This window comes from Spodoptera frugiperda, chromosome 11 (assembly GCF_023101765.2).
Source record: "Spodoptera frugiperda isolate SF20-4 chromosome 11, AGI-APGP_CSIRO_Sfru_2.0, whole genome shotgun sequence".
In the NCBI taxonomy this organism is placed as follows: Eukaryota; Metazoa; Arthropoda; class Insecta; order Lepidoptera; family Noctuidae; genus Spodoptera; species Spodoptera frugiperda.
Genome location: NC_064222.1, coordinates 1815725 through 1838068, shown reverse-complemented (window position 1 = coordinate 1838068; position 22344 = coordinate 1815725). Strand labels below are relative to the sequence as shown.

General features: G+C 33.5%; 3 protein-coding genes across 12 annotated transcripts in view; 1 reads left to right on the top strand and 2 right to left on the bottom strand.

The window, feature by feature from the left end:
- The window catches only part of LOC118274613 (nucleoside-diphosphatase uda-1), a 25794-nt gene extending 11287 nt beyond the window's left edge, over positions 1-14507 (bottom strand). Inside the window, exons 1-4 of one of the 10 annotated variants that reach the window (XM_050697037.1) lie at positions 14136-14496; positions 12353-12476; positions 9353-9421; positions 7480-7623 (exon numbers count right to left, since the gene is read on the bottom strand). In XM_050697037.1, coding sequence (XP_050552994.1) covers positions 7480-7623; positions 9353-9421; positions 12353-12476; positions 14136-14156 — 358 coding nt within the window. In that variant the 5' untranslated portion in view covers positions 14157-14496. Of the gene's footprint in view, positions 1-7479; positions 7624-7793; positions 7932-9327; positions 9428-12352; positions 12477-12896; positions 13145-14135 lie in introns of those variants that run through there. The other 9 variants (XM_050697036.1, XM_050697038.1, XM_050697042.1 and 6 more) reach the window with 9 other exon arrangements.
- On the top strand, positions 13519-19850 carry LOC118274619 (protein lethal(2)k10201). The gene is made up of 4 exons (XM_035592251.2): positions 13519-13914; positions 17124-17270; positions 18939-19137; positions 19476-19850. Exons 2-4 carry the CDS (start codon positions 17125-17127, stop codon positions 19827-19829), a joined length of 699 nt encoding a protein of 232 aa, XP_035448144.1. The 5' UTR covers positions 13519-13914; position 17124; the 3' UTR covers positions 19830-19850.
- LOC118274617 (phosphoglycerate mutase 1) lies at positions 19840-22344 on the bottom strand. The gene is made up of 5 exons (XM_035592248.2): positions 22144-22344; positions 21824-22056; positions 20958-21149; positions 20469-20541; positions 19840-20293 (listed from the first exon to the last, which is right to left on the bottom strand). Exons 1-5 carry the CDS (start codon positions 22244-22246, stop codon positions 20127-20129), a joined length of 768 nt encoding a protein of 255 aa, XP_035448141.1. The 5' UTR covers positions 22247-22344; the 3' UTR covers positions 19840-20126.

Genomic DNA, 22344 nt, shown 5'->3' with positions numbered 1-22344 from the left:
AAAAATTTTTGAACTAACATATCCGTGATTGGTTTCTATGGATAGATCTTTAAAAAGATATTAAGGTTCCTAAAACCATTTTTGCAAAATCAATCGTTTGAAAGAAGCTTCCAAAGTGGAAAAATGTGTGCCCTCTAACTTTTAAAATAAGAGAATGAGAAAACTAAAAAAATATATGCTGTAGATTTCAATGGAAACTTTCAACGAAAATTGGTTTGAACGAGATATCATTATTAGTTTTTAAGAAATAAAACATTTTCAAAAACCGCAAATATAACTTTGTCGTTCATACAAACACTATGTAAAACCAAGTTATTTTATAACTTTTATATTATGTCATCTACTTGCTGCTACCTTCCTGGGCCAGTCCGACTCGCACTTGGCCGGTTTTGTCCTAACTGTGATTGGAGGTGCATAGAATAATCTGGTATTTGCAATACTACGTACAAATTGCAACGATAACTAGTATACACCAACACATCGACACAACTATCGCTACACAATATCCCTGTGTGGGTATTCCGTAGTAATGTGCATAAAAACGTTTGTTCATTACGCACACATTGGTATATACTATAAATTATTGTGTCGGTATATGTAAGAATTTCGTAAAAGATTTTATGAATAAAAACAAGGGTAGAGATAAAAATAATACTTAACAAACATTTAATAAATCGAACAACGAACGATCGAGCTACACAATTATACCCATACAAATATATCTAAAGGAATCTTCTCGTCGTATATTTATGTTATTGAATCCATTACAATATTTCGTAGCACTTATTAATTGCACGTTTGGCGTAATGGTTAACGCTTTGAGACATCAGACAAAGTGTCGCAGGATCGAACCCAGCACTCAACAACGAGTTCTTTTTGTAGTGTTTATCAAATATTTTTAAACAACATCTAATTCTAAATTTCTAATGATTCGATACTTGAGTATTAAATTTGTAATGTTTGTGGCGACCACGGAACTCTCGGGTCATTTTATTTAGCCCGTTTATAAAGTAACTACCGTCAATTCTTTAAATATTTTCCAAATCACCCAACTTACAAAATAAAATTATATTCTTAGTTGTCAATTTATGAGCATTTCATTTTCATAGTTTATTGCTACATAATTCGTGTGTAAAGCTCAACATGTCTCAACACTTCACAAATTTGAAAAAGGCAGAAGTAATTATTTTGCACGAACAAAAGATAGATCTTTTGTTTTAGATAGATCTTTTCTTTAGTGAAATAGAAAGGCGCTTAACGATATCGGTGAGTAAATAAGATAATTATTATGTTGATATTTTGGGTAATTGATTGAATTAATTATTTTCACTTATTTATTTAAAGTTCTCTATATTTTTAAATATAATAAGTGAAGTGTGAAGTGATGTTTTATAAATATAATAAAATAATAACATAAAAAAATTAATGAATATTAATATATGAATAATGAATACTTTTTTATTATTATTGATGAATTTATTATTAAGAATAAATAATTATTTAATTATTGTTTAATAAATTTAAAACTTAATCTATTTTAATTTATATTAATAGGAAACTAATAATAATATTTTCTTAAATATCCTTATAATGGATAATTTTTTATTAATCCTTTTATAACTTAAAGGATTTTAGTAGCATTTTATTACTGTGTAAACCTGTATATATGTTGATTATAAAATATTGTATAATTATTGTGTTTACAAATAAAGCTACCTGTAGTTATATTTTATTCCTATTGATAAATAACTTTATAGAGTTTCGTGGTATTTTAAATAATATATTTTTGTTTAATAGTGTAAGTCCGTGCAGTTATGGGTGCGCAGATATGCGGAGACTGGTGATATTGAAAATTGCCAAGCTGGGCCGAAGCCGAAGGCAAATTCGTCAGCTCGGCACTACGACATCATAGCCAGGCATAAGGTTGATCCCTTTTTCAACGCGCACTACAGCAACGGCACTCGATGTCTTCACGCAAACAATAAGGAGGCACCTGCATTCTGGTTTAAGGTGCAGGAAGCCACCCAAAAAGATATTACTGCCCACAATGCACCAGGAACAGCGATAAAATTTTGCCAGAAGTTTTATAAATTTTGATAGGGCTAATAATGTGGTTATATTTACCGATGTAAAGAATTAATTTCATGCTAGCAGCATAAAGTTGAAATTTATTTGTATTGAATTTTTTTTTTTGGGTTAACGCTGACTTATATCGATTTCTGAATCAGTTACTGAGCCATCAGCCAAATTATATATAGTCCAAATTAACTACAATGTTTATATTTTTAAAATAATATTATAATGCAGTCTAGAAAATACGGTGAAGTGATGTTATTGTTATGCGGTTAGAAATTGTCATAATTTCTTTCTATTCAACATGTTGATTCACTTCACTTCTCATTTTAATAACTTATGTAACTGCTGTTCAACTAATTTGAAACATTATATTTACGCTCATCCTTAACCAACTTAGAATATGATTCGAAATGTTATAATGTTAAAAACTTATTTGTATTAATCGTCACATTTTTTGCTAACATATTGCCCACTCAATATTGAATCTTATAGCAACCGCCTTAAAACACAAAATGGAGAATTCTAATAAAAACATTGGCTGTAAAGCGGAAATTTGGATAAAAATGTTTGAATTAAATTTTTATAAAAATTTTATTTGTAATGCTTTTTTTAATTTTAATAATAAAAAATATATATAATGTTTCTTATTATTTAATAATAAGTAATAAACAATATTAAAATTTAATTTATTATTATTTAATTAATAATAAAAATTATTATTTAATAATATATTTTTTGTAATAATCATGAATTAATAAAAAATTGTTTATGAAAACAATTAATAACATTTTTTATTTGATTTATTTTTTATATTAAATATTGGATATTTATACTTTATTTCTATAAAAATAAATTATATGTAATAAAATAGATATCGTTTTATTTACCGACTTAAATGCTTCTTTTATAGTCTGATTTTATTATACAGAAAACAAAAAAGAAACTTAACAAAGACAAACAACGAAATAAAATACATCTAAAAATATGTTTTGCTGGTTTCGAACCCACACCGGCGTAGAGGGAGACGATTAGAGCAAGCTCGTTAAACCACTCGTCTACGAGCACTACGTCTAGTTTAGTGAAAATGTTGAACCATATCATCAATTGTAAATATTTTTAACCTTACCCATCTATTAAATTATAAAAATACATATACCGACACAAAATTTATAATATATACCAATGTGTGCGTAATGGTCAAACGTTTTTATGCACATTACTACGGAATACCCACACAGGGATATTGTGTAGCGATAGTTGTGTCGATGTGTTGGTGTATACTAGTTACAGTTGCTTTGTGTACATACATATACGGGCTGATTGTGAGCTGATATCGTGCGAGAAGTAAATGACATGCCCGCATGTAATGTTTGTAGGTACTTAATGAAAAAATATATTAACTATTTACATAACACAACAATTTGACCTATTTTTCGATTATTTATTATCATGCCTTTTGTAATAGAGGACGAATCATTGTAAAACACACAGCATCGAGCTCAATTTCAGATATGGTAACTAGTGTGCTTAACACTGTACTCGATTAGATTTAAAAAATAACTTACAAAACTGTTAACTATACATTATTTGTAAAACACCGGTAACTTATCAGGACTATGTTACTAACATCATAATCAACAACTTTCGTTCTATGACTTTTAAAAATTCATCATATTTTAATTCATCAGATTAACACACAAAAATAAAAATATTTAAATTCAACCCTCTAAATGTTACGAAGTCTATGCGAAGCAAAAGAAGACAATAGCGAGGGGAGCGGGTAAGGGCGGCGGGGGCGCATGAACTGTATGTAGGTACAGCAAAATACAGAGTTGAAATGTGTTAGATAGGACAACGAAATATTGAAGGTTTGTTTTTGGTAAATGTTTTATGTTTTGTAAAAAGTCTTAGAACAAAAGTTGCTGTCTATGATGGCAGTAATATAGTCCTGAGAGGCCACCGGTGTTTTACAAATAACCCTGTATATTAAGGTTTTAATGAATAATTTTGTTTAGAACCTACGGCTCCGAAAGTTACATAACCCTATGTAATATAACTCGCAAGATAACGGCTACCTGATAAAATGTTAGATGACTGCTTACCTACTTCGTAAAACATTATATTTATTGTAAGTATAGTACCTACTTTATGCTGAACAACTATGAGTATAAAGAAATATTACACATGTGAATATTTTTCCGGTTTCTTATTTCTTATATGTATAAGATGGAAAAACCTGCTCTATATTTAAATGTGACTTTTAACTTAGGTAAATAACATATTCTAAAGTAAAAAAAAAAAGAATGGATAAGCGAATTTTATATGCAAAATACGACAATATTGTAAATAACTTGTATTACTGCCGTACTCAGAAACATTTAATATTTACTCAAGCATTAGCTTAATTCCAAGGTACTCCTTAGAGTTGTGCCCAGTATATGGGAATAGGCTCGCCCTATTACATGGCACTTATAACACGAATAGTGAAAAGTGGGTGTACATTGTATAGCGACATTACGTGCCATAATGTACATCTCTCTCTACCCCTCCGGGGATAAAAGGCATACATTGCATTATATCATTGAAAATCATAGCTAAGGACTAGATTAAGTAACCATTAAATAACTCTGAGTACGGCCGATTCTACGTTAAATGATGGTTAAAATTGTTTATAGTCTGTCTAATGAAATAAGTAGGAAATGAAATAAATGGAAAGGGTTATTATTGTTATCAAGTTTTATCTTATCAGCTAATGAAAGAGGTTGTTACTAAATCAACATTAGGCACCTATTATTTGATTTTATCACGTGCCAAATGTTAGTTCTTACGGTCATATACATAATATGACATACCTGTTCAAGTATTTATTCTTGCATTAGATAAGTATAACTGGAGTTTCCAATTGTTTTTTTAATTGTAACTTTACTAACACACATACATAGGTACACTCAGTGGCGTAGCGTGAGTGTCGGCCGCCCGGGGCGGAAGACAATTTTGCCGCCCCCTTATTTAGGTATTTTAATTTAATGTATACCCAAACCTAACCCAAACCTAACCCAAGGTACTACACATTACATACATTCATAATAGAGAACTTTTCGGCGAGAACAGTCATGAATCAGAGCACTCCCCGTGGTATAGGCGATATAATGTACAACGAAGCTACATCTCTACGCATTGCCAAAGTGTCAAGTCGGTTTTAAATTTCCTGCCACTCAACAATCCGATTCGCACGCCGCTGAACGCGGTCCAGAGGATGAACCTGGTACTGGGGTGCCCCCGCCCACAGATGAGACTAGTATTCCATATGGGGCCGAACCTGCGCCTTATATAGAAGCAGGCGATGGGCTGGAGTGAAATACTGCCTTGATCTGTTGAGCACACCAAGCTTTTTCGAGGATAATTTAGCCTTATCCTCTAGATGGCCACGGATATGGACGTCGCTCGAAATGTTGATTCCAAGTATCCCAATTCTAATACCGGGCTAAACACGCCGACCTGTGTCTTAGTAGGGTTAAACTGGAACAAATTAAGTTCACCCCAATCTGAGATTCTCCACAAAGAAGTCTCGATTTCAGACACAAGTCTGTTTCGGTTCTCGATGACGTTTTCCCGAGAAATGTTAGCGCGGCCGGTATAATAGGCATCACCTGTACTGTCATCCGCATGACAATGAATGCTGCTGATTTGCAACATATCATTGATATGGAGGAGGAACAGCACAGGTACATAGGTGATAGCACGCAGCCTTGAGGGACACCTGCGTTTACAGACAGAGAGTCGGAGCATTCCCCGTCGACAACGACCTTAATGCTTCTGTCTGCAAGGAAGCAGTAGACCCATTCGCACAATTTCTCGGGAAGACCATAGGAAGATAGCTTCGAAAGAAGCGCTTTATGCCAAACCCGGTCGAAGGCTTTCGCCACGTCCAAGCTAACTACCAACGCTCCCCCTTAGATTCGATCGCCTGTGCCCAACGGTGTGTCAGGTAAACCAGAAGATCCCCAGCCCATCGATCTTTACGAAAACCGTATTGCTGGTCACTGAGTAGCTGGTGATCCTCTAGGTACCGCAAGAGCGGGCAGTTAATAATGGATTCCATTATTTTCGAGAAGAGGGAAGTTATGGCTATCGGTCTGTAGTTGGACGGATTTGTTCTATCGCCTTTTTGGGGTTCCGTAGCCAAATGGCAAAAAACGGAACCCTTATAGATTCGTCATGTCTGTCTGTCTGTCCGTCCGTCCGTCCGTATGTCACAGCCATTTATTTCCGAAACTGTTGGGCCTACATAGTTGAAACTTTGAAGGTTGATGTATTTCGGTAACCGCTATTCGAATTTTGAATAAAAATTAATAAATTAAAAAACTAAAAGGGGGCACTCCATACATGGAACTGATTCAAAAAAAAAATTTTTCAGCTAACATATCCATAATGGGTGTCTATGGATAGGTCTTTAAAAAAGACATTAAGGTTCTTAAAACCATTTTTCGTCAAAATTAACCGTTTGAAAGTTAGACGCTTCTAAAGTGGAAAAATGAGTGTCCCCCCCCCCCTCTAACTTTTAAAATAAGAGAAGGAGAAAACAAAAATAAATATATGCTGTAGATTTCAATAGAAACTAACAACGAAAATTGGTTTGAACCAGATATCATTATTAGTTTTTAAGAAATAAAACATTTTCAAAAACCGCAAATATAACTTTGTCGTTCATACAAACACTATGTAAAACCAAGTTATTTTACAACTTTTATATTATGTCATCTGCTTGCTGTTACGGAACCCTTCATGGGCGAGTCCGACTCGCACTTGGCCGGTTTTTGTTTAGGGATCGGATGGATCAAGGCCGTCTTCCATGATTTCGGGACTACGCCTAAAGAGTAAGCTCATTTTATTCGGTCCAAATTTGTACAGTCGACTCTATCTAAAGGTTCCCTCTCGGGGCAGGACCACTCGTTAAAGGTTCCATCCCCACTATCACTACTTTCTCCGATCTCTAGTTGCGAAAAATATATAAAATGGTTGAAATATTTTTATTATTTATTGTTTAAAATTTGCCGCCCAGGGCGGGCCGCCCCTGCCGCCCCCACTACGCTACGCTACTGGGTACACTAGATAATATCTACATCAAATAATTTGGCTACATCAGCTAAAAATATTATGTAAAAAAGCCACCTCACTCAATTCACTGATTTATCGATAATAATCACAGCCGTAAAACAAAAAAAAACCGTTGATAAAAAAGTAATAAAATGTGGAATACGATAATAAGTTTTATGAAATATGGCTAACACATGTGTTAGGTAAGTAACTAAAACTACATTAACAAAGAAAGCATTTAGAAATATGCTTTTTATTAATCAGTGCATCGAAACGAATTCAAAATTTTCATGATGATGGACTCACGTGTCAAAGGTACTCTAAACTTATAAGCAATCACCCTGGATCCCGAAGAGCCAGCATCGATGATGACCGCGTGGTGATAGACACTCTCGTAGCCCAAACTCTTCGCGATGCCATCCAGCCATTGTGACTGGCCCGCCAACAGCCCTGCAACACAAAACTCCATGCTAAATACGAAGAACACAGCCACTACGTTTGCCAACATGGTTATTAAAAAAAAACTGTCAAATGTTCCCGCGCTTTTCATACGGGAGAGCCAAGAAAAATGGATGAGTTTTAAATACATAAATAAAAAAAAAAAAACTTTGATAAATTACAACACAGTATTAGGACGATGTTACGCGCAGTCATGACGGATACGGTGTTATCCTCACAGCCCTGATTTGCACATATGCGTTTAATTCCGTGCTTTTATTTTAAAACGTGTAATATAAATGGCGTACCGTTGAAAAAGAGGTATTACACGGATGAAAACATAATCTTACAGATAATGAACATACGATAGCAAAATAAAACTAAGTACTAACAGTTTGTTTGTTTGTATTATTTTTTTTGTATACAGAATACAGATCTAACCACTCTAATTCCCGAATCCCCAGTCCCCAAAACTACCTCAAGGTCTGTCAACACACTTCTAAATCCTCTAGTATTGCGAATGTCCATTGGCGACACTGATTACTATCTGGTGATGCGTCTGCACATTTCCTGCCCTTATGCAAAACTTCCAAAATTTTACTCATTGTCAAATTAAAATAAGATATTATTGCTTTTTTTATAACTATTGTGTGACATACTAACTAAAAACAACGGTGTATCCATGTATAATATATATACCTACATTACCCACGCTGCTCATGATGGAAAGTCCCTCTGTGACTCGAAATTAGTAGAGCTTTCCTCAATATATTTACGTGAGTGAGAGTAAACCGTAGTTTTTAGTTAAATTACTGCTTTTGTGGCAAAAGTCACCATATAAAGTTAGGAATAGGATTATAATTATTATCTTGCAATTAAAATCAATATATTAGGTACTATTGATAAGATATACATATAAGTATAGGTGAATTACATACATTATCACATACATATAGGTATGCCTCAACCGTGACACACGATGCCATTTAATTTTAGTACCGGCACAATAAATATTAATGGTTTCGGAAAAATATGCAATATTACACTTAAATTACTACATCGTACGTGAAAATACATAATAATTAGTTACTCAGATTAGTTACACAAATACCTACTTTGTTGGATTTCTTTTCTCTCCTCGTGTATAAAAAGACTCCGTATAGTTAAACAAATAAACTTTAAATTATTCTCTAGCTTTAGTAAGTAATTCTACTTTCTAAAAGTTTTATCGACCGAAGTATTAAGAATTATCAAATTACAATACATTTTCCACAAAAATAATGAAACTAGAATACATAGTTAGGTACCTATCTACGAATGTCGAAAAATTATTGAGCTTAACATTAGATACTTGTTGTACACATTTATGAGGTTACAATTTACGCAAAATTCACATAAGACATATTAAATATTTGAAGTACTTACATAATATAATCAAGTAATTGGGATGTTTCCTAGTAAACACTGATGATTTTTTTATAATATCTATAGCATAAGTATATTTTTAAAATAATAAATATTTTAAGAAAAATAATACTATGTATTGACATAGTATTATTATCCTATAAAAATACGTAAACGAAGTACATCACTAATTCAATAAATTATCTCACGCACATGTATTGAGAAGAAGTTAGTAGAATTATATTTTTGGCTGAGGAAACATGCCAATTTCCGTACTCTAAAACTCCGAAATAACGAACTACACAAATATACCTGATAAGAAATAGACAGTACGCACAAAATCTGCAATCCGAAGGTTCATTTCTGATGCGTCGTAACACCTCCGTTTTCATACATATGTAGCTATCTGCGGACCAAACTCTACTGTTACCACTCAAATAAAAAATATATATAAAACACTATTTTATACCCACGTACGCAGGTAAATAGAAACTTTACGACTTTATTATTAAAGTCGATTATCGCAAAATTCATAAAAATGCGACATTGAAACTATATTGGTTCGTATTTACGAAACTTGACTCTGAAACCAGTTATGATATAATAGCCTACCAATAATGTACTAGCATTTGGCCGCGACTTCGTCCGCATGGAATAGTGATTTAAGGTTATGGAAATTAGTCATTTTCAAGTTAATTAAGGATGACTAGAAAAAATTTAGAATCTTAATCTAAGTATCTAGCAGAATCATGATGAAATATAGGTATAATGATGAATAAGACAAAATTACATACGTACATAGACGATTGACGTTACTTACATTAGAAGTAAATTAATTTAGACAACGATAACGATATTTTAAATCACACACAATCGAAGTCGATAAGAAGATACATGTAGTACAATGACAGTTTATTTTTTAAACATGATAATATCATTGTTGCCGACGTCAATATTTTGGCAACACGTATCTACAACCACACGGAACAGAGGTGTTGAAAATTAAAATAAATAAACATCAGCCTATAACTATTTCACTGTTGAGCAAATTTGCTTTTATATTATTCCTAGCTTCTGCCAACGGCTTCGGCCGCAGTCCCGTGGGATAAAAAGTAGCCTATATGTATTCCAGACCATAATCTATCCCTATTCCAAATTTCATCTCGATTCCTTCAGTAGTTTTTGCGTAAAAGAGTAACCAAAGTCCTTTTTTGCGTGAAAGAGTACTCACAAACTTTCGATATTAGTAGGAAGTAGGATGTCCGAATGTTTGTCTGTCTGTCTCTATACCTCACTAGCCATAGAAGATGGATAATAGTCTATTGTACCCTTCAATGCTTAGAATAGTTTAATAGTCTAAGTAGCTGTTTCTATTGTGGGAGAAAATTCTTCTAATGTGTTCTCATCCTAAATACGACGGGAAGGAGTATCACTCTTGCTAAATGTGGGGGCTTAGAGATCATAAAGAAATGGGGGCTTAGAGATTCGATTTTCACTAAAGCCACCTGCAAATCGAATGAGATAAATCTTTATTCATTAATAAATTAATTATCTAATATAACAAATTATAATAACCAATAAAACATCAATACAAACCTAAGTTCTAGGGTTTGTTATCACACAGGGATTCCGTTTTTTTTAAGTATATGAGTATTTTACTTAGATTACTTTCACTGCAAGTTATGGTGATTATAGGCGCGTCGGAATGCCGAGCAAATCAATTAGCTATGAACCAAAGATACCCACACATAATTGAAAAAGAGATTTATTTGCGATATCGCGGATTTCTGGTGGCTACAAGTACAATCACAATAAAATGATTGAATGTATTATTTTCTGACTGAGTTATTTCGCATCAACAGCCTATTAGTGGCCACTGCTGACCAAATGCCTCTTCCCACGCTCAGAAGGTTTGAGCATTAATCACTACTCTTGCTCAATGCAGATTGGCTGTCTCGAAGAAATTATAAGCTCAGGATTTTCACGATGTTTTTGAGTGTTGTCTAAATAATTTTAGAAAGTATACATAACTCGAATAAAAGTCACGTTGGTAGGTACTTGCCGTTGGCAGTATCCCGCGGCATTTCGACATTACCAAAAGTAATTTTTTTACCAACATTATGGAGGCGGAAAAGGACTGTTATTATCGCTAATCTATCAAAACAAACAATTTCAATTAGATTCCAATTACCTGATAACACTAAAATTGTAGATAGTGTAATAGATTACAGCGAGCATCAATGCGGCATTTTTAATAAAACATTGCCAAAAAATTAAGTAGGTTAATTTTATCATATGTTCAAAAAAATGTTCCTTTACATATTCAAGATTTTTTTAATGGGGGAAAATCATCTAATGACTGCTCTCACCTTGGGCGAAACGAGACTGAGTGTCAGATTCTTATTGACCAAAAACCACCCCGTTCCTACTGTTGCTCTTTGAGTCTGAGCCCCAGTAAACATGCTAGATAGTCCGCAGGTCGCAGACTATTTCAAAATAGAAGTAAAATATTGTTTTTTTTTTTTTTGTAACAGTTAAGTAACCTAACATCACTTAACATAAAGTACTAGGTAAGTATTTCTTACATAGAATAATTTGTTATTCAGTCTATAATATATAAAAATGAATCATCATAAATGTGTTGCTAAGCGCAAATCTCTAAAACAGCTGAACTTATTTTGCTAAATATTTTTGTTGTGCTTGTTATTGTCAGGAAAATGTTTTGACGTAAGAATAACAAAGGCACAAAAAATTCCAAGGCGAAACAACAACAAACAAGGTGATTCCTTTAAAACCAGTATCCATGACAACAACAATGAAAAGACAATAAATGCTTCACAGACACACACATATAAGAAATACATATAATAAAATAATCATACAAGCATATAATGAGACATGCAGACCATATAATAATTTTAATAACAACTGTTTACGTTCTATAGCTATTAAAAAGAAACACTATTCACGCTTTTGGTAAGTAACATAAAAAAGGTTTGTATTTTATACTGTCATACTAATGTTTTTTTAAGTACGAAAATAAAAACATGCATTGATTTTCTTTTCATCCAGTCAATTTATTATCATTCTACTCTTATAAAGACTTATTGTACTTTAACAGAAAAAGTGCCTCCTTGAGATATTCAATACTCGCTAGAGTGTCTGTTTATTGATATTGTTGGGATTTCATTGTTATAATTTGTTTTATAAAACTTAAAGCAACAAAAATAATTTCGGACATAGGTAGTTTTACAAATTCACAATAGCTCGATAACACATCCAAATTCACAAAGATCTAAATAGCTATACGGAAAAAAATAAAACAAAAAATACTTACCTAAAAAGTATGTGATGCATAATGCCAATACTATGAGGAAAATAAAAATCTTCTTCAATTTTCTTGGGTGCTTTATATTCCTACTTCTAATGTTGATATGTGGGGCTGCAGTATCATCTTTTAACTGTAACAAGATATTAGACACAATTCTCACTACTTTCTTTTTAAATTCACGCATCATAACTACACTTCAAACACAAGTCTACAGCATCCACACAATTTTGTGAATGAAACAATATTTACTCAGATTCGGAAATCACATAGAGAATGAAACTGCTTAACCACAAAGTAATAAGAAATCTATAAAAAACTCATTGGACAAATTACAAGGTAAATAAAATTGTAATAAACCTGTATGTTGTTTAGATAACATTGCAACGAGTTTTAGACGAAAGTACTTATTAGTGTCTGTCTAACTATTTGGTTAAAAATACTCGTACAGGTAACAATTGTAGCAGTATATAAAAACTGTGACATCATGATTGTATGTATTTTTTTTTGTTAATAATACTTAGTAATTGCTTTTTTCGGCTGCATTACGCACCTCTAAATATCTGTACGTGCTGAATTTTCCCATGTTGACTTAAAATAAACATCACAACCAATAAACTAGTTAAGACAATACTGTTTTAGCTAAAATATATCTGGCCATACAAGGGCATTGTTAAACATTTATGTTTTTCGAAAAGAACACGAGAAACAACGTCACTTTAACATTAATAACAATTTTTGATTGTCAGTGGTCAGAGTCAGACAGATTGATTGGCTGACTGATGACTGATTGGAATGGCAATGCCATTGAGACTGATAACTGTCAACTGTCAAATAGAGTTGTGATGAGAATAGTAATCGAATGTAATATCGTAGTTCGATTCCCAATCGACTATTTGGTTAAACTGCAAAGCTTCATTAAAATTTTATATCATATTCGTAGCTTTAATAACTTTATAAACACTTGGAACATTTATGCCACCTCATTCTTTTATTTAATCAACAATCCAGATGTTTTTAAACGTAAGTAAAAATGCTACAAATGTTTAATTTATAAAATATACAAAGGAATAATTGTGTAAAGATGTTAATCTAAAGATGGAGCAGGCAAAACACGAACATAAATTTTTGCTTTTTAGGAATATTTGGGGAGAGCACTATATCATCACCTGGCAACCCATACCATTCTCGACCTCGACTTTCGTATTTGGTCGGCTTTGTTGTCCTTGGTTTTCGGTGGTACAAAAAATATTATTTACCTTTATCGAAAAATAATAATACAGTCGTGGTTGTGTATTTTATTGTTCTATGTTCCCTGACTTTCAGGGCCAAACAGTAATTCAACAGTGTTAGTTTGTTCAAGTGCGACAATTTAAATAACATGACATATTCACTGCATATGCACTATGCAGTAAAATTCGATGTTTAAAAGCAATAAACTAGTAGTAGTCCCACCTACAGTAATAAACTAGTTTAATTATCATATTCTGGATAAAACTTTTTATATTTGGGTGCCAATTCTCGAAAACTAATCTAAAGTACACATAAAAGATTCCAGTTGGTTCACAAAGGTAAGTCTCTTATATTATTTATAAAAAAATATTGATTAAATAGTTATTAAAATAAGTTTATTTTACAAAAAGGATTTAATTTCATTCAGTTAAAATGTTAAAAAACATAACCTCAACACAAGTAGGCAGCAAACAGAATTCTTCGTCACAGAAAACCTTAAAACCAATACTTATCACTTCTGTAAATTGTGCAATAAATATAATAATAATATCCGACTTACCTTTCTTTGACGTATCTCCATTTTTTTTAAATTTTTTTACCACTTCCGCAATAGACACTAACAATTTAAAAGTTCCGGTCGCAGGTAGTTGACTATTGTTTCTCTATTTATTTTATACATAAAATTCACCTTATTAGACACCTCATTGAAAACTAGTTAGATTGTGAATTAACTTTACATAAGTTTATCAACTAATAAAATTATCGTAACCTTGATATATTACGTATGTACGTATTTATTGTAATCACAAGTACATAACAGACGTGCGCATCACATAACGCCACAGACTATACAAGCGTATAATAATACAAATAGACAATTTGGTTGGACAAGTTTACTCCAGCAACTTGTAATGATGACTGCGCGTCATTGGTAGCACTTTATAACGGGCGAGTTTATCGTTAATTTATCATGACTTTGTACTTTTCTTAGTTTAGAATGAGATTATCGTGAAGTAGGTAGCCGTTTTGTAACGTTTCAATTCAAACGGAACGCTGATAAGATCGGCTGATAGATAACCAGTTAGTTGACAGAGAAATTATGACCTTTTTTTGAGGTGGGAAAATCATCCAATTACTTCGCCCTGGGCGAGGCAAGAGGGAGTGTCAGACTCCTACTGACAAAAAACCATCCCGTTCCTACTCCTGCTTGTCGAGCCGGAGCCCCGGTAAACCCGCTAGGTAATCCGGTGCCCGATCTGTAAATTATGACCTTAATACGACATCAACTCGATTTAGCTGGGGAGTGTAGAAGATATTATATCTATTTTTATAAATAGGTACATCGTACATCGTACATTTAACTATAAAAAGGAAACGCCTGATATCGTGTAATTTATATGAACATTTACGTGGGAATTAAAAAATACCTATTGTATTTCAATTGAAAATACGTACCTATATAGAACCAGTTTTAATACATAAAATGATAAAATTAAATGTAAATGATTTTTTTTAATAGGTAATTCCTATCTTTTAACTTACACGTTCTCGTGAACAGTAACAACTTATGTAGAACAAGAAATACGGTTGGCGCAAATATTAATAAATAAAATACTAATAGTTAACTAATAGTTAGCTCATAATAGATCGGTACTTCGTACGTTTTATAGGTATAATACCTATACATATTTACCTACCCTACATAACTGTCATTTGTTTAACCTTGACACGTGTTAGATAAAACCATCTGATGATGCACGGTCGGCATGGTGGCTGGGCAACTCGATGCCGTGCAACGTGTAGCGGGTTCGTTTCCCGCACGAAGCAACTCTGTGTGTGATCTATAAATTGTTGTTTCGGATCTGAGTGTCATGTGCATGTAAACTTTTATGTTTGTAAACGCACCCACGACACAGGAGAAAATCCTAGGGTCTGGCAACGTTTTTTGTGAAAAAAAAAACAATTTTACTACAATGTTTGGTAACTATCCATACCTGTAAATTTTTCTTATTATTTTTTACACTTAGCGATTGTTTGTTTAGTACTGATGCAATAAGATGTAAGAACATTATGTATTGCGTGATACTAATCCAAAAAATGACGCAATAATTCGATCTTTTGTAGCTAAAGCAAGTACGTAAAGGTACAACGACCAAGTAAAGATGTTTGTATACTACGTACCTCATTTGTACATTACTATAAATACTACAACATAAATATCAGAGGCCTTGACATTATGTGAAAAAAAAGCTAGCATAGCAAGCTAATTATATCGCATCATTAGCAATAATTTTGGTGGTACAACATGGTCTTCAATTTTAGAAAAAAAAAGTAGCGTCAATATTCATAAAACTTGCTCAAAGATGTACTTATAAAACTATCGATATTTCTATTTATAACGAGGCGTATGATTAAACGTAGCTATAATTATATTGATAATGTACATAATTACGGAATCAAATACTTACTACTCATTCTCTTATCTTAACATAATAATATAAAAGTCCAATCAGCTCCCACCAAGACTAATTTTATTTAAAAGCAAGCTTGGTATTAGGTGGTATGAGTGATACAAGTACTTACCGATAGCAACAATTCATCACTATCACCACTCCTATTTTTACAACGGCTGGGCAGAGACATTGAGCCCCTCCCTCACTCAATGTTATGTACATTGTAGTTTACAATACCTGTCTATAAACTTAAGTAGATTCCGGAGTAGTAGTATTCTGTGATATCAGTCGAATATTGTAGCGCCTAGTAACTAGACACTCATCCCATTTCCTTCATTCTATCTGTTTAGTATGTTCTGTTCTGTTCAATAAGTAGTAAGTTCAGGACTGTCCACCAAGGTCCTCAGCGCCTGTTGCCTGTCTTTATTGTATAAGAAATACGAAATATAGACAATATGAAGTAGAAAAACATGCGAATTTTACTCAATTATAAGTGAATACCTGATAAGTGTGGGAGAGCTATGCTTCGGCACGAATAGGTCGGTTCCACCGGAGTGTTACCACGGCCTCACAGAAAACCGAAGTGAAATCTATTTCCTTTATATCGAAATTTCAATTTATAAGCTAGGTATAAAGGTTGTTTTAAAATATCTAATACTGTGTACTTTTGCTAAGTGTTTGGATTGTTAATTGCTATTTGCCTACCTTGACTTTTGTACACTACACTACATTACAGTAGTTACTTACTGATAATAAAACACTAAGATTATGAGTATGCGCGGTATTTCAATAGGTTCGTTTTTTTTTAAGTTTTATAAGCTGATAAACGAACAGACGGATCACCTAATGCTAAGCAATTGCCGCCACCCATGGACTGTGGACACCCGAAGCACCAGACGCGTTACCAGAATTTTGGCGTTTAGGAATTTAAGAGTTGTTAGGGAATCGGGATTGGGAAGGGATATAAGCGTTGTTTCACTTTGGTTTTCTGTGCCGGCCCATTGATGACAAAGCGGGGCTCTCCCACAGTTTCGTTCGTCCCTCCTTTCTTCCTACTTTAATAAGGTGTACAGATGCTATAATTACCTTTTCAGAATGGAGGTCAGCAACAACTTGCTTGATAAACTAAAATTGTACGGAGTCGGACAACGTAAACTGGATGATGTACTTTTTGTGAACGACAAACCGCCTCCCAGACTTGGAATATATGATTTCGATGAAGAAATCTTCTGCCATGACTTGTAAGTATTTGATGACGCATTTTATTATTCCACAATCAGGGTTATTATAGTCTATAGGCCTCGTCTATATGTATAAGTGAGCTCTTGCCTTGGTGTGTGGGCTGAAGATCGCAGTTTTAAAAGTCTAGGGTTATCAGAAATAGCCATGTTTCTGTCAAATGTCCCTTAGTTGGCTCTAACGACACCCGCCGGAATGGGAGATTATCACGAACATATTAACTAAAAATTTCACAGCATATTAAGTCCACCTATTGTACTGGTATAAATGCATGAAGCATATTAAAAAATATTTACCGATTTTTTATTATTTTATACATACTCATTCGTCCAATACTCATATAATATACTTGATTCACATGACTTGCAATAAAAAGCAAGGCCACCCACGACATGTTATGTAACGTGCAATTAGTCTCTAATGGAAGTGAAGCATCATGTCTGGAGACTACTTCGTTCTTCCACTATTGGCGACCAATTAGATCAATTAACCCTTTCTTGCGCATTGAACATAAATAAGTCCCGAAATTAAGATGTAAGCAATAATTTAGTAGTTGGCGCAAAATATTATTGAATAAAGTCATAGTTTGTATGATGGTAATAATATGAGAATAAATTCACCTTTAATCACAAGGAAATCATTATCATAATAAATTATGATTCATACATAGGTCCTACACCCTCAGAGACACTTAATGATTAATTAAACTATTCCTTAGTAACGAAATTGTTCCAAAAACAATCGCTAAGGACTAGATAAACATTAAATGACTCTCGAGTACCGCAAGTTAACTACGGCAGTTAACTCCTTTTAGTAATTGGCACGGCGTAGTTTAAGTTTTATCAGGTACCTAGATCTGAAGAAACGAACATTTTCATTCATTTTAAATCAAGTTTTATTACCCATTTCCGCGCTGCAGTTAGGTTACTGACAGTGTCCGTCTGAAGGCCAGAGTAAACATGTAACGCTTTAATCGGTTATTGACACCTTTTATTGATGCCGAAAATAGTATTTTTATAGCCTGAACGAATCGGCTTACTCAGCAAAATTTTTTCTATTGTAAATTACTGTATTTTCTATGTTATTCCCTTTGAATGAAACAAAACTATAATGTCTAAATAACATCTGGATGCTACGACAATGTTTTCCGAGGTTTTTTGTCCTTCTATAAAACCTTGGAATACAACTGTGAATCGGGCGAGTCGTTCTCGAGTTTAGCGCTTAGCAACACATTCTGATTTATTGTGTATTGTTACCTGTATTTGTAAAGTCTGCTGCTCCATTACAAAACATTTGATATAAGAAGTAAATGCAGGCTAAATTAAAATACAGGCGTTTCTATAAGATTTTAATTAATTCATAATACATTGTTTTGTTGCCTGGCGTTCAGATGAACCGCGACATTGGCTTTTTCATTGCCAGTCCGATGAAAATTTATAGTTACCGGCCTGTTCGGCTTTTTATATTTCGGGATTTGCGCTCATTGAGACTCACGTACATTGGCTAAGGTTTTTGTGTTCACCAGATGACATATAATTTAGATCGCATATAAATTAAATAAACAAAGACGAAGATCGACTTATTTACTCTCCCCTTAACAATATTATACAACCAACCCCTAATCTAACTGAAAAACGATCATCTAAAGTACCTAATTGTTTTAATTTCAGGGTAGTATCAACATGCAACATACCAGGATGCTCATTCAAAACGGAAACTATATTGGATTTTGAGAATCATTACAACTCAGCTCATAGGTACAGCTGTTCACAGTGCAAAAAGATACTTCCTACTCCTCACTTGTTGGACTTGCACATTCAAGAAACACATGATTCCTTTTTTGCTGTGTTATCAGAGAAGAAACCTTCGGTAAGACAAATGTTTTGTAATTATTTCTTGCAATAAATAGGTACTTGCTTAAAATGGCAATATCAAAAGACCAATATCACCCTCAGATCGACAGTTATGCATAAAAGTTTGATGAATGTAGATGAAACGAGAAAGTCACGTCAGACGTTCCATTGCAGTTTTTAATTTAATTCACGGCTAATGGTAGATAAATGTGTCTACTCACTAGACCGAAAACCGTTCGCTAACATTTAATTACAATACTAATTGGATTTAGGAGACTTAACTCGCTAGAGGTGCCATCTGGAGAACGATAAAAATTGCGTACTCAGTCTTGTAACATTTCTTTTCCCCCACAGTATTCCTGCTACATACAAGAATGCCCACAGAAGTTTATGACCGCTAATGACAGATTACAACATTGCGTCGACGACCACAAGTTACCAAAGGAATTCCGGTTCGACACAAAACCGTGTCACAAGGGCAAGAAGAAAGGCAAATCAAAACAAAGCTCTGACAATAACGTTCAGTCCATGGAACACGATGGTGAAAGCTCAAGCGACGTCAAAAAGAAAGTGGTCCTAACCACAAGCAAAAATAGGACATTTGCAAAATACTGCGGCAAAAAATTCACGAAAAGTGACACGAAAACTTCTAAAGATGTCAACATGGATGAAGTAATGGCTGATTTGAAGGAAAGTTTACCGGAATAAAAGAAATAAATAATGTTTAAATATGTTTTTATTGTAAGCCCACAAACATTCTACGATAAATATTTTAAGTGGTAACCACTAGATGGTATGTTGGCATACACCCAAAAGAATCTCTTTGATTCGGGAGCTTTTGTTAAATTTTAACATTCATTAGAGATTCCTTAGCATATTTTTTCTTATAATTGAAATAAAATTGTCCATTTATTCAGTACGTAAATTAGATTCTATATAACAATCTCAACAGGAATCATAATTTTGAATGACTATAACAAAATAAATAACTTATTTAACTTAAATTTACTTGGCCTTGCCTTGGTTGGCAACGGATTCCATTGCTTTCCTTACAGTTTCTTCGTCACCAAGGAAGACCATGGAATCAACTGGTTTCATGTCCTCGTCCAGTTCATAGACGAAGGGAATACCAGTCGGGAGGTTCAGTTCCATGATGGCCTGGTCACTAAGACCTGGAAATTTAACAATCCAAATGTAAAATCTTCAAGATTTAAAGTCACCTGTGTAGGCATTAATATAATGACAACGGGATAACTTTTATTGCATGAGACACGGATACAAAAACATAGATTTATGTACATGTTTATGTATTTAAAAAGTCAAATTAAAAATGCAATGAAAACTTACCATCTAAATGCTTCACAATACCCCTAAGGCTGTTGCCGTGGGCAGCAATAATAATCCTCTTTCCTTCTTTCATCTGGAAATATTTAAACACATTGTCAGTATCTTTCTTTAGTTATTTTATCAAGTATTATGAATTAAATAATAAGTCATTATCACATTTTATCACTAATTTTTATACACCACTAAAACAATAAACAAGCCTTGATAATTTGACAAGTTGTTTATTGTAGACTGTTTAGTTATTATTACTAAATGCCTCATTGGTCACGAGGGGCACAAGGGGTTTCAGGTTCAATTCTCAGGTCAAGCAAAATGTGGTTATAGAGCCATATTTGCTTGACCTGGGCGAGTCTATACTCACCCTCTATCACATAGGTCTCATAACATTACTAGTTGTGATAGTACATTACATGTATTTCTGGGGGCCCTTTTGGGCGATAAAAGGCATTATGCTTTGTAATAATGTAATAATATTCTTTTTAAATTTACCTGAGGTACAATAACATTATTCCAGTAAGGCAGTGCTCTCTCAATGGTCAGCTTCAAGCTCTCATGACTGGGGAACTCATCCTTCTTCGGCTCCTCAGCATAGCGGGGATCATTGACAATAGTGTCATAGTAAGGATGGTCCTTCTCCATTGGTGGTGGGGGGACATCGAAGCTGCGGCGCCAGATTTGAACCTGTGAAATAAGGTTTTATTTCACATGATTGCAGTTCTGTCCCTTTATACTTTTTTATTATTTATTTATTTTATTTTATTTTTTTTTTCTTAAAACTCAAATCTTCAAAGTCATGACTTATTTATTTATTTATCCCAACATTACATTTATCATTACAGGCACACCTAATGTGATAGATGCAGTATAAACTTAAAAAAATCCAAATATCTGTATGAACATTAATTAAACTTAACATTAACATCCTAATATACATAAGTTGGTACAGCTAGTATACTCTAGTTTTATATTTTTTTAACATAGTTTAATAAATAGTTAATTTGTACATGTTGGATACCAATAGAGAGAAGAAGGTAACACAGCAAAATGGATTGCATTGTAACATTATTTATTAGCAGCATCAGCAATTCAAATAGAATATTACATAATGCAAATTATTACGATATTAATAACTGGTGATCATGGCAGCTATATAGTCTAGATTTAGACCAAAATATTTATTTTTTTGATATAGGTATTTCTTAGGTCAAATAAAGGACTGCAATGATAATGACTCATACAGTATTATTAAATTTATGATAAGTATAGTTACGTTGATTTGCATTATATTGATGTCTAATATAAGTAGACCTTATTGTTGTACAGTGTGAGTGTAATATTGAAAATGAATTAAATACCTGAGCTTCACCATACTTGGCAGCAGTCTCAGCTTTGTTAAGACCAGTAAGTCCACCGTAGTGCCTCTCGTTCAGGCGCCAGGTCTTCTCAATAGGTATGTCGGTCTGGCCAATCTCTTGTAAGATACTGTTCAAAGTGATTTGGGCACGTTTCAGCATTGAAGTGTGAGCGACATCAAATTGATAGCCTTCAGCTTTCAAAGCTTTTCCAGCAGCACTAGCTTCATCACGTCCTGGAAAATGTATAGATAAACAGCATAATTAGCATCATCCTAAGACTAAAAATTACTAAACGGAAATGTATTAAATTTTGAACTTACCCTTGTCACTAAGGTCAGCGTCAAACCAACCGCAGAAAAGGTTTTTCTGGTTCCACTCACTTTCGCCATGGCGAATCATTACAACCTTGTATTTTCCAGGCATCTTGAGTTAATTAATTAAACTTTTAAGCCGGCGAAAATATCTGCAGTCAACACCTTCGGTTTTCCTCTGACGTAAATAACCTGGATGACCTCTAATCA